The sequence below is a fragment of the Mustelus asterias genome, chromosome 5 (genome assembly GCF_964213995.1).
Source record: "Mustelus asterias chromosome 5, sMusAst1.hap1.1, whole genome shotgun sequence".
NCBI classification, from domain to species: domain Eukaryota; kingdom Metazoa; phylum Chordata; class Chondrichthyes; order Carcharhiniformes; family Triakidae; genus Mustelus; species Mustelus asterias.
This window is the reverse complement of record NC_135805.1, coordinates 140283947-140296245: the sequence shown is the minus strand read 5'-3', so window position 1 is coordinate 140296245 and position 12299 is coordinate 140283947. Positions and strand designations below refer to the sequence as shown.

General features: G+C 44.9%; 1 protein-coding gene across 1 annotated transcript in view; it reads left to right on the top strand.

Moving 5' to 3' along the window:
- The first annotated feature begins 1247 nt into the window (after positions 1-1247).
- Positions 1248-12299, top strand: part of ero1b (endoplasmic reticulum oxidoreductase 1 beta) — an 84865-nt gene continuing 73813 nt past the window's right edge. The window contains exon 1 of the mRNA XM_078213414.1: positions 1248-1560. Within this exon, the coding sequence (XP_078069540.1) occupies positions 1405-1560 (156 nt within the window). The 5' untranslated portion in view covers positions 1248-1404. The remainder of the gene's footprint in view (positions 1561-12299) is intronic.

The following is a 12299-nucleotide window of genomic DNA, read 5'->3' as shown; positions in this document are numbered from 1 at the left end:
TGCTGTGTGGAGACAAGTTGAACTTTATTGCACTCTGTAATTTTCAAGGCAAAATGTTTTTTAATTTGCTTCAACAAATTTTGTGATTAAAACATATCTTGGGGAAAATGTATGCCCAGGCTGCCACAGCCAGTCCCGGAGCAAGCAACAATACATCAGCCAGCAGTGTATAATAAGATCTGTACAATACATTCAATAAACCTCCAGCATTTCATGTCTAAAGGTGTGATTATGACTAACCTCTTGGAGCAACCAGCATAATTAAGGACCCCAGGCACCCCTGACATACACTCTTCCACCTTCTTCCATCAGGAAAAAAATACAAAAGTCTCGTACCAAGCAACTTAAGAACAGGCTTCTTCCCTTCTGCCATCAGACTTTTGAATGGACCTACCTTATATTAAGTTGATCTTTCTCTACACCCTAGCTGTGACTGCAACACTACATTCTGCACCCTCTCCTTTCCTTCTCCCCTCTATACTCTATGAATGGTATATTTTATCTGTATAGTGCACAGGAAACAATACCTTTCACTGTATACTAATACATGTGATCTGTAAACATCAAGGTGGCATAGTGGTTAGCACTACTGCCTCACAGTGCCAGGGACCTGGGATTCCCAGCTTGGGGGCCTGTCTGCGCAGAATCTGCATGTTCTCCCTGTCTCTGTGTGGGTTTCCTCCAGGTGCTCCAGTTTCCTCCCACAGTCCGAAAAACGTGCTGGTTAGGTGAATTGGCCATGCTAAATTCTCCCTCAGTGTACCCGAACAGGTGCCAGAGTGTGGCGATTCGGGGATTTTCACCGTAACTTCATTGCAGTATTAATGTAAGCCTACTTGTGACACTAATAAATAAACTTTAAAACTTATATTAAGCTGGTCTTTGTCTACACCTGAGCTATGATTGTAACACTACATTCTTTCCTCTTCCTGCTGGATCACTTTCACCCTCTTCTTTCCTTCTCCCCATATACTCTATGAACGGTATGTTGTGTCTGTATCGTGCGCAATAAACTATTTTTCACTGTATCCTAATGTGACAAATCAAATCAAAAGTCGCAAGGCATGACAAACTTTTGACACTAATAAATAAATTAAAAAGTGCCCCACAAATTCTTTCTCGTGCCCATCCTCTGAGCTGGCAGGAGGTGGAAGGCAGCCAGGTGTAAGTGGGAATGAGAAAGTGAGCCCACAAGGGCAGAGAGGCTCCTCCACAACGCTGGGCTCGGTTCATTAATATAATTACAGTGTGGGGGCTGCCGTTGGGTCCTGGAGCTCACTGGCAATTGCTGCGTGTCAGCTCGGATTTCCTCTTCCGGGCTGGCGGCCTGTTATCAGCGGCAGAGATTGGCTTTGGCTGCAGCAGAGAAGGAGCTGCGAGTGTGATGAGCTGAAGCCCGGGGCCATGCGGAGTTGCGCTGCTCTGAATCTCCAGCTGCTCCTTGTGGCTGCGGTGGCGGGCGGAGGCGCCTGCTTCAACAACCCGGGGTTCCCGGCCGCCAGCCGCCCTCGGCCCCCGCCACCTCACACGGCCCCGGAGGCCGACGACTGCTTCTGCGACGTGAGTCCATTTCTATTTATTGAGGCTCAGCCTATCCTCTTTTCAGTGGGATCCCACTCCTTGTGAAAGTACTTTTTGTAATGTCTTTACCCGAACACAGTTTAGTGTAGAGAAACAAGGCAGCTAGATTGAGCACAGAAAGACCTGTCTTTTTGCTGGTGTTGGTTGATGAGTTAAGTATTGGCGAGCATTCCAGCGAGAACACCTTTCTCTCCTTTTAATAGTGTCATGGGATATATGGCATTCACCTGAGAGAGCAGATATGTCTTATTCGAAAGACTGGGAATATCTGAATTATGTGATCTATTCTCCATCTAAGTGAATTCATAGAATTAATCATAGATTCATCGAATCCAAGTGCAGAAGGAGGCCATTTGGCCTATCCAGCCTGCACTGACAACAATCCCACCCAGGCCCCATCCCTAACCTAGACATCTTTGGAGTGTGTGAGAAAACCGGAGCACCCAGAGGAAACCCATGCAGACACGGGGAGAACATGCAAACTCCACCCGAGGCCAGAATTTAATCTGGGTCCCTTGTGCTGTGATGCAGCAGAGTTAATTGCTGTGCCACCCTAATTCCTACACAGGATTCCTTGCCATGTTATGCACAACTATTCACAGCCAGAGAATTGGGAAAGAAGAAGATATTCTGGATGTCAAAGCTAAAGGGTTACATAGGAATGGGTTGATGAAGGAAGATCACAGTCCAACTTTTTTTGTAACCATCCTGGTAATCACATGATGCAATGATAATGCATTCTCTCTGTTAGTCAACAACATCTAGTTGTGAGAAAATCCCTGGGGATCAATGACCATAATGTGATAAAATTCTTTATTAAGGTGAATAGTGACATAGTTGATTCTGAGACCAGGTTCCTGAATCTGAATCTCAATAAAGGTAACTATGATGGAAGAGGCACGAGTTGGCTGATGATGGAAACATTACTGAAAGGAAGGACAGTGGACAGGCAGTCAAGGAATAAATAGGTGAACTCCAAAAGTTGTTTATTCTAATTTGGTGCAAGAGTGGAAAGGGAACTGTGGTCAAACAAGGGTAATTAGAGATAGTATTAGATTCATAGAAGAAGCATACAAATTGACAATAAAGAGTAATATACCTAAGGATTGGCAGCAGTTTAAAATTCAGCAAAGGAGGACCAAGGGATTGATTAAGAAGGGGAAAAATGGAGTATGAAAGTAACCTAGTGGGGGACATAAAACTGACTCTAAAAGTTTCTATAGGTATGTAAAGAGAAAAAGGTTGACAAAAACAAAAGTAGGCCCCTTACCTTTGCACTGTAAGGATTCTATAGTATGATTCTTACAGTCAGAAACGGGAGAGTTCAGAACAGGAAACAAAGAAATGGCTGAGGAACTAAATTCATATTTTGTTTCTGTCTTCACAAAATAAGATGAATAATGTACCAGAAGTTCTGAATAATGCAAGTTTTAGTGAGGAACTGATGGAAATCAGTATTACCAGAGAAATGGTTTTGGAGAAATTAATGGGATTGAAGATGGATAAATCTCTAGGACCTGATAATCCTCATCCAGAGTATAAGGAAGCAGCCCTAGAGATAGTAGATCATTGGTGGTTATTTTCCAAAATTCTTTGGACTCTGGAATGGTTCCTACAGATTGGAGGGTAGCTAACATAAGCCCGCGATTCAAAAAGGTAGGTAGAGAGAAAACAGGGAACTATAGACCAGTGAGCCTAACGTCAGTACTGGGGAAGTTGCGAGAGTCCATTACCAATTCATAGCACAGCATTTGGAAAGCAGTGGTATAATCAGACAAAGTCAACATGTATTTACAAAGGGAAAATCATGCTTGGTGAATGTACTGGAATTATTTGTAGATGCAATTAGTAACAAGGAATACCGGTGGATGTGGTCTATTTAGACTTTTTCAGAAGGCTTTCGACAAGGTCTCACATTGCAGACTACTGTATAAAGTTAAAGCACATGGGAATGCATGTAATATCTTGAGATGGATAGAAAGCTGGTTAACAGACAGAAGCAAAGAGTTGGAATAAACAGGTCTTTTTCTGATTGGCAGGTAGTGACTAGTGGGGTACTGCAGGAATCTGTGCTAGGAATGGGCTCGAAGGGCCAAATGGCCTACTCCTGCTTCTATTTTCTATGGATGTTTCTACATAACAGACTTGGATATGGCACAAGGAAAACCTCAGCAGTGAAGTGTCTTGTAACTCAAGTCCAAAGCCACTCTTGCTGCACTAACCACATCATCTCCCTTGTGTACTCATCATATCCCAATTATTGAATTAAACATTTTAACCGAATTATAAACCATGTGGGATTAACCGCTTCACTAATCAGAAGAATTGTGTTTTTATTGGAGGGACAAAAAAATCACCAAGTTCTCTTTGGGCCAGTTGCTTGCTACAGACTTCCATGTAGTAACTCGATCACTCAAGACAGAAACAATCAAGTAAAAGTTACAAATAACCAGAAAGACAAGCAAGAGAGAATGTATAAATGTAAGTCCACAGCAGAAGGAAAAATGGAAAAGGAAGAGAGAAATGAGTGACATAAAATCAGAGGCAAAGGAACGTTTGGTGGTGATTGTGTCTCATGTACTTCTTGTACTTTATTTTTAATTACTTGTCTTTGTTAAACTTCATTCTAGTCTTTTGACCTTACAATTTAACTATGACATTGTAACAAGAGGGGAAGAACTTGTAGGAATATTGTGCAGTACTCCCATGCCTGTCCATTCAGTTACAAGCTCAAGGCACCCTGTTGATGGCTGCTCGGAACAGGGGTTGTGTCCTTGCAACAGATGCACAGTTTCTGTGATCCATTGCTAAAATGATACAAATCCCATCCACTGCCAACATGCAGAAAGTCTAAGTTTCTCAAACGTCAGTGGACTTAAAGATGAAGCATCTTAAGTCTAGTATTTAATAACCACTTACTTCAAGGAGTTGGAGAGCTGATGTACTGCAATAAATTATTTTTTTGCATATTCAAAGGAGAAAAATGACTTGCCTGGCTTGAGTGGGAGAAGTTCCTTCAGGCAAAATAGAGGATTTTGGACCTGTCTAATTGAAAGATTGCACCTCCAACACTGATACTCTCTCAGTACTGCACTGCAGTGTCAGTCTGGATTATGTGTTCAAGCCTCTGGAGTGACTCAGCCAAGAGTTCTATCATTGGGTTACAGGTGATGCCTTCTTGGACCTGTGCCTATTTTGAGTTTGGAGAACATAAGGAATAGGAGCAGGGGTCCATGTTGCCCCTCGAGCCTGCTCCACCATTCATGATCACGGCTGATCTTGTGCCGCAACTCTACTCTCATGACCCCCCCTCATATCCCTTGATTCCAAAAGACCAAACATCCAACTAACTCGGACTTAAATATACTTGACGATGGAGTTCCTTACAAACCCTCTGGGGCAGAGAATTACAAAGATTCACAATCCCCTGATTGAAGAATATTTCCTCATCTCAGTTCTAAATGATCAACTCTTATCTTGGGTCTATGCCCCCATCTTCTAGATTCTTTCTTGTTTCAATTAGATAACCTCTCATTCTTCTAAATTTCTGAGTGGATACGCCCAATTAACTCAGTTTCTCATCCTAGGAACCAGTGTGGTCTACCTTTCTGTCTTGTTTTCAATGCAAGTGTATCCTTCCTTCAGTATGGAGACCAAAACTCTGTACAGCACAGTGTTATATTGCACAGGTGTGGTCCCCTTGCTTCTTGGGCTGATCGGATCTTTTGTTGTTTTCTAGACTGCTTGATGATCCTTTAAATGTTCTGTTGATATTCATGAGGGGACAATTTGTGAAATGCTTTTTGCTAGAGATTTGTGTAAACTTTGTTTAAATGCAGAATGGCAGAACCTGTTAATAAATTGGTCTTTTGAACAGTTGGGAGTGTTTAATCCAACTTTCTTCAAAGTGCAGGCATGTATAGGCCAGTAAAGACGTGGTTCCATGCCAGCTTAAACCATTGTTTTTAGGCATGGCTGATTTTTGGACATCCACTTTGGAGTGGTGTTGATGGCAGTGAACACCAAAGGTCAGATCTTCCTGGTTTTGACTGCTGAACATGGAGGCCACCTTGTGCCAGCTGGACTTACCTGGCTGCACACAATTATTCTGAATGTTGGCAGCTAATAGCTTGCTCGGAGCTAACTGCAGACAATAAGTTGGATCAATTAAAACCCAGACTGAGCTGCTGCTGAATTGTTGCCACGGTTATTATTGGGGAAATGTTGGCACTGAAGCTTTTAGCTCAGTTGTAATATATTTTTCAATGAAAACATTCGAAGAAAGCTGAAATTGTTCATTTAACAGTGACAGCACTTGTGTTATAGTACACTAAAAGCTTGCTGCATTCGGGCTGAACTAAATGGATGCCCATCAATAATAAATTGCCAGTCGATTCGGTTTTAATCAGTTCTGATATAATTAAATGTTTTCTCTCAAAAATGTTGATTTTTGCTGAATTGGCAAGGTTGGATCTCCCCAGCACACAGGAATTAGGTCAACCTTTCAGGTGGACTTTGTGTTGGAAGAGCAAAAGAGTTGGTGTTATTAATTCTAGGTCCTCATGACTCGAGGTTTTGTCATTTATCTTTTTATTTGCTCTCAGAATATGAACAACAATAGCAAGGCAATAAAACACACAACATTCCCAGTTGCCCAACGGTGGGGTGGTGGCCTTCTCTTTGAACCAGTGCAGCTCCTGGCTCCCAAGATTGCATGAGGCATGGAATTCCAGGATATTAATCCAGCGATGACGAGGGAATGGCAAAAATAATTTAAAATCAGGATTTCTGGGAGGGGATCTTGAGGTGGTTGTTACAGCTACAACATCTCCTAAGTGTTGAGAATCATAATGGTGGGTGGTAGTGAGTTGTTTGACTGTAGATTGTGCAGACTGCAGCGATGCTGTACCAGCATGGTGGGCATGGATATTGAGCCCAGTAGCATAAGAACATAAGAAATAGGAGTAGGAGTAGGCCATCTAGCCCCTCATGGGCGGCACAGTAGCACAGTGGTTAGCACTGCTGCTTCACAGCTCCAGGGACCTGGGTTCCAATCCCGGCTCGGGTCGCTGTCTGTGTGGAGTTTGCACATTCTCCGTGTGTCTGCGTGGGTTTCCTCCGGGTGCTCCGGTTTCCTCCCACAGTCCAAAGATGTGCGGGCTAGGTTGATTGGCCATTCTAAATTGCCCCTTAGTGTCCCGGGATGCATAGGCTAGAGGGGTTAGTGGGTAAAATATGTAGGGATATGTGGATAGGGCCTGAGTGGGACTGCGGTTGGTGCAGACTCGAAGGGCCGAATGGCCTCTTTCTGCACTGTAGGATTCTATGATCAAGCCTGCCCCGCCATTTAATAAGATCATGGCTGATCTGAAGTGGATCAGTTCCACTTACCCGCCTGATCCCCATAACCCCTAATTCCCTTACCGATCAGGAATCCATCCATTCGTGATTTAAACATATTCAACGAGGTAGCCTCCACCACTTCAGTGGGCAGAGAATTCCAGAGATTCACCACCCTCTGAGAGAAGAAGTTCCTCCTCAACTCTGTCCTAAACTGACCCCCCTTTATTTTGAGGCTGTGCCCTCTAGTTCTAGCTTCCTTTCTAAGTGGAAAGAACCTCTCCACCTCTACCCTATCCAGCCCCTTCATTATCTTATAGGTCTCTATAAGATCCCCCCATAGCCTTCTAAACTCCGAGTACAAACCCAATCTGCTCAGTCTCTCCTCATAATCAACACCCCTCATCTCTGGTATCAACCTGGTGAACCTTCTCTGCACTCCCTCAAGGCCAATATATCCTTCCGCAGATCACTGGTCAAATGAACTGCTCTCTTATGTGGTGCTAACTTTTTTAATGTTGTTCAATGCTGTACCCAGGCAAATGGCCTAAGGTTTTAAGGGTCAGGAGGTGACCCACTCCTGACAGAATGGCCAGCTTCTGCCCTGCTTCTTGTAGGCAAAGTATTGATGTGGCTGGTCCAGCCAATCATCTGTCTGTGTTGACCTTTAAGATATTAATGGTGGCCCTATTGAAGATCAAGAGAAGGTGGCTGGGCCTTCTCTTGTTCAGAATAGTCATTATTTGTCATTTAAATGTCTCAGCTGTTACTTGCCTCTTATCGGCTCAGTCTAGGTATTATCCAGGTCCAGCTGTGGATTGGCAGGCAGCTTCGTTATCTGGGTTTGTGCAATCAACGGCACCCTATAATCATCAATGGGCATCCCCACCCTTATGATGGAGGGAAGGTCATTAATGAAGCAGTGATGCAGTCCTAATGAATTCCAGCAACAATGTCATGGGGCTCTGATGAATTGATCTCAAACGAAGCACACCATCTTCCTTTGTGACGGAAGTGACCACAACCACTGGATGGCTTTGTGTTTGATCCTGATTGGCCTCAGTTTTGCTCGGCCTTCTAAAGTGGCAGCTGGGCTAGGAGCCCAAGTAAATCTCGCGCATAGTTCCTCAGCAGAATAGCCGAGACACCAGCAAGGCCCATAGCCTTTGCTGTGTCCAACTTACTTGGGTACTACTTAATATCACACAACATGAACCAAATTGTCTTGACATGGCCAATTGTGATGGACCACAGGTTGAGCCAGTTGTTGGAGGGTGGCGATGGATAGAATCTAGTCTTCATTCAAGGAAGGTGTGGAGAGCCATCCTGGTGGGGATGTAGGTGGAGGAAATTTGGATGCCTATGGTGAAGAGGTGGTTTTTAGGGCTCGGAAATTGGAAACTATAGAAATGACAGCAGGCATCAGAAGAGTCACAGATCTTAGGTAGGGAGAGACTGGACAAGGAGAGAAAAAAAGTCAAGATCGGGGGGGGAAAAAATCAGTCCAGTGGGGAGGAACAGGCTGAATTGAAAGGTCAACCAGGGCAATCCTTTTCTGGATCTTAGGAAGGAGGTAGAAGCAGGCTTGTGGAAGGGTCTTTTTCCGGCTGGAGGCCTGTGACTAGTGGTGTTCATGATGTGGAGATGCCGGCGTTGGACTGGGGTAAACACAGTAAGAAGTTTAACAACACCAGGTTAAAGTCCAACAGGTTTATTTGGTAGCAAAAGCCACACCTTCGGCCCTCCAAGCCCGCGCGCGCCGCTCCCTGGTCCAAACTAGACCATTCTTTTGTATCCCTCCATTCCCACTCCGTTCATATGGCTGTCTAGATAAGTCTTAAATGTTCCCAGTGTGTCCGCCTCCACCACCTTGCCTGGCAGCGCATTCCAGGCCCCCACCACCCTCTGTGTAAAATATGTCCGTCTGATATCTGTGTTAAACCTCTCCCCCCTTCACCTTGAACCTATGACCCCTCGTGAACGTCACCACCGACCTGGGGAAAAGCTTCCCACCGTTCACCCTATCTATGCCTTTCATAATTTTATACACCTCTATTAAGTCTCCCCTCATTCTCCGTCTTTCCAGGGAGAACAACCCCAGTTTACCCAATCTCTCCTCATAACTAAGCCCCTCCATACCAGGTAACATCCTGGTAAACCTCCTCTGTACTCTCTCCAAAGCCTCCACGTCCTTCTGGTAGTGTGGCGACCTTGCCTGGCTTTTGCTACCAAATAAACCTGTTGGACTTTAACCTGGTGTTGTTAAACTTCTTACAAGTGGTGTTCCGCAGGGCTCTGTATTGGGACCTCTGCTGTTTGTGATTTATATAAATGATCTGGAAGAAGGTGTAACTGGGGTGATCAGTAAGTTTGCAGACGACACAAAATTGGCAGGACTTGCAGATAGTGAGGAGCATTGTCAGAAGCTACAGAAGGATATAGATAGTCTGGAAATTTGGGCAAAGAAATGGCAGATGGAGTTCAATCCTGATAAATGCGAAGTGATGCATTTTGGTAGAAATAATGTAGGGAGGAGCTATATGATAAATGGCAGAACCATAAAGGGTGTAGATACGCAGAGGGACCTGGGTGTGCAAGTCCACAGATCCTTGAAAGTGACGTCACAGGTGGAGAAGGTGGTGAAGAAGGCATATGGCATGCTTGCCTTTATAGGACGGGGCATAGAGTATAAAAGTTGGGGTCTGATGTTGCAGATGTATAGAACGTTGGTTCGGCCGCATCTGGAATACTGTGTCCAGTTCTGGTCGCCACACTACCAGAAGGACGTGGAGGCTTTGGAGAGAGTACAGAGGAGGTTTACCAGGATGTTACCTGGTATGGAGGGGCTTAGTTATGAGGAGAGATTGGGTAAACTGGGGTTGTTCTCCCTGGAAAGATGGAGGATGAGGGCAGACTTAATAGAGGTGTATAAAATTATGAAAGGCATAGATAGGGTGAACGGTGGGAAGCTTTTCCCCAGGTCGGTGGTGACGTTCACGAGGGGTCATAGGTTCAAGGTGAAGGGGGGGGAGGTTTAACACAGATATCAGACGGACATATTTTAAACAGAGGGTGGTGGGGGCCTGGAATGCGCTGCCAGGCAAGGTGGTGGAGGCGAACACACTGGGAACATTTAAGACTTATCTAGACAGCCATATGAACGGAGTGGGAATGGAGGGATACAAAAGAATGGTCTAGTTTGGACCAGGGAGCGGCGTGGGCTTGGAGGGCCGAAGGGCCTGTTCCTGTGCTGTATTGTTCTTTGTTCAATGTTTTTTTAGCTGGATATTTGCATACACTTCAACCTTGTCTCCTGCATTTGTGTGCTAAGTTCCTCTATATTTGAGGATGACATTGGAGCTGCCACATTGTTAATTGTCTGGTTGTACACTACACTTTTTGAATTAATGTGGGACTGAGCTTTGCCTATAGCCTCCTCCAGTTCTGATCATTGTTCTGTTAGATTGATATGGGGGTCTATGTCTGAGGACACGGTTCTGATTTTGTTTTGCTGTTATTGCAGTGATCTGGTGAAAGTGGTGGCTGGCTGAGGTCCGTTTTAATCAACTTTCCTTTTTTATAGTTCACAACACCCCCTAACTTTGTTGATTTGACATCCCTGCATATCATAGAATCCTACAGTGCAGAAGGAGGCCATTCGACCCATCGAGTCTGCACCAACCACAATCCCACCCAGGCCCTATCCACATATCCCTACATATTTACCGACTAACCCCTCCAACCTATGCATCCCGGGACACTAAGGGGCAATTTAGAATGGCCAATCAACCTAGCCCGCACATCTTTGGACTGTGGGAAGAAACCGGAGCACCCGGAGGAAACCCATGCAGACACAGGGAGAAAGTGCAAACTCCACACAGACAGCGACCCGAGCCGGGATTGGAACCCAGGTCCCTGGAGCTGTGAAGCAGCAGTGCTAACCACTGTGCTACCGTGCCGCCATATATTTTGAATTTGAGTCCAAAAGCAAAATACTGCAGATGTTGGAAATCTGAAATTAAAACAGAAAATGCAGGAGCCACTCAAGAAGTCAGGCAGCATCTGTGGAGCGAGAAACAGAATTAACATTTCAGGTTGTGCCTTTGATGAGAACGGAACTGTTGGACATGTAAATCGGTGCAGACTTAGTGGGCCGAATGGCCTCCTTTTGCACTGTAGGGATTCTGTGTATGTAAAAGTTGTAGTTGTAGTGAATGAAGTGGGGGCGGGTGGAAAAAGAACAAGAGAACTGATGGGGTGAAAGGTGGGAGACATTAAATGGCAAGAGTTGGTGATGATGTGGAGATGCCGGCGTTGGACTGGGGTGAACACAGTAAGAGTTGTAACAACACCAGGTTAAAGTCCAACAGGTTTATTTCAGCGCTCCGAAAGCTAATGGTATTTGCTACCAAATAAAAGAGTTGGTGAGGCAGTGGCAGAGAGTGTGTGGGTCAAGTAAAGAAACAAAAGGCCCTCTTGACCTTTTCATTGAGGACTGCAAACGTGACAATAGCTGTCTCAATTTATCTGCTCACTCGAACCTGTCTCCCTCTTAACCTGTTACACTCAGTTCTCTCACGTCCAACGTGAACATTGTTATCAGCTGCTGACGAGTGGTGCAGTTGTTGCCTGGTGTGCTGATCTCTACTTAGGGAAGGCTAATCCGCCAACTCTGAACACTACTTCCTACCTCCCCGTGGACCGTGGCCCCACCTCGAACATCAGGCCACTGTTTCCAGGATTATCACTGACTTCATCTCCTCCTAAAGATCTTCCTTCCACACTTTCCCACTGCATAATCCCCCAACCCTGAATAGCCTGCTTCTACCTCCTTCCCAAGATACAGAAAAGGATTGCCCTGGTTGACCTTTCAATTCAGCCTGTTCCTCCCCACTGGACTGGTTTTTCTTTTCCGATCTTGACTTTTTTTCTCTCCTTGTCCAGTCTCTCCCTACCTAAGATCTGTGACTCTTCTGATGCCTGCTGTCATTTCTATAGTTTCCAATTTCCGAGCCCTAAAAACCACCTCTTCACCATAGGCATCCAAATTTCCTCCACCTACATCCCCACCAGGATGGCTCTCCACACCTTCCTTGAATGAAGACTAGATTCTATCCATCGCCACCCTCCAACAACTGGCTCAACCTGTTCTAATGAAGCAACTTCTCTTTTAACTCATCTAATTTTCTCCAAATGAAAGGGTTGCTCTGGATACCCACATGGGTCCTAATTTTACCTTTTGGAGGAGTATGTGGAATATTTCTTCCAATCCTATTCAGGCTCCCTCAACTATTTTTTCCTGGTACATTGGTGACTGTATCAGTGCTTTTTCCTGCTTTCACCCTGAATTCAAAAATTCTTCAGCTTTGCTTCCCATT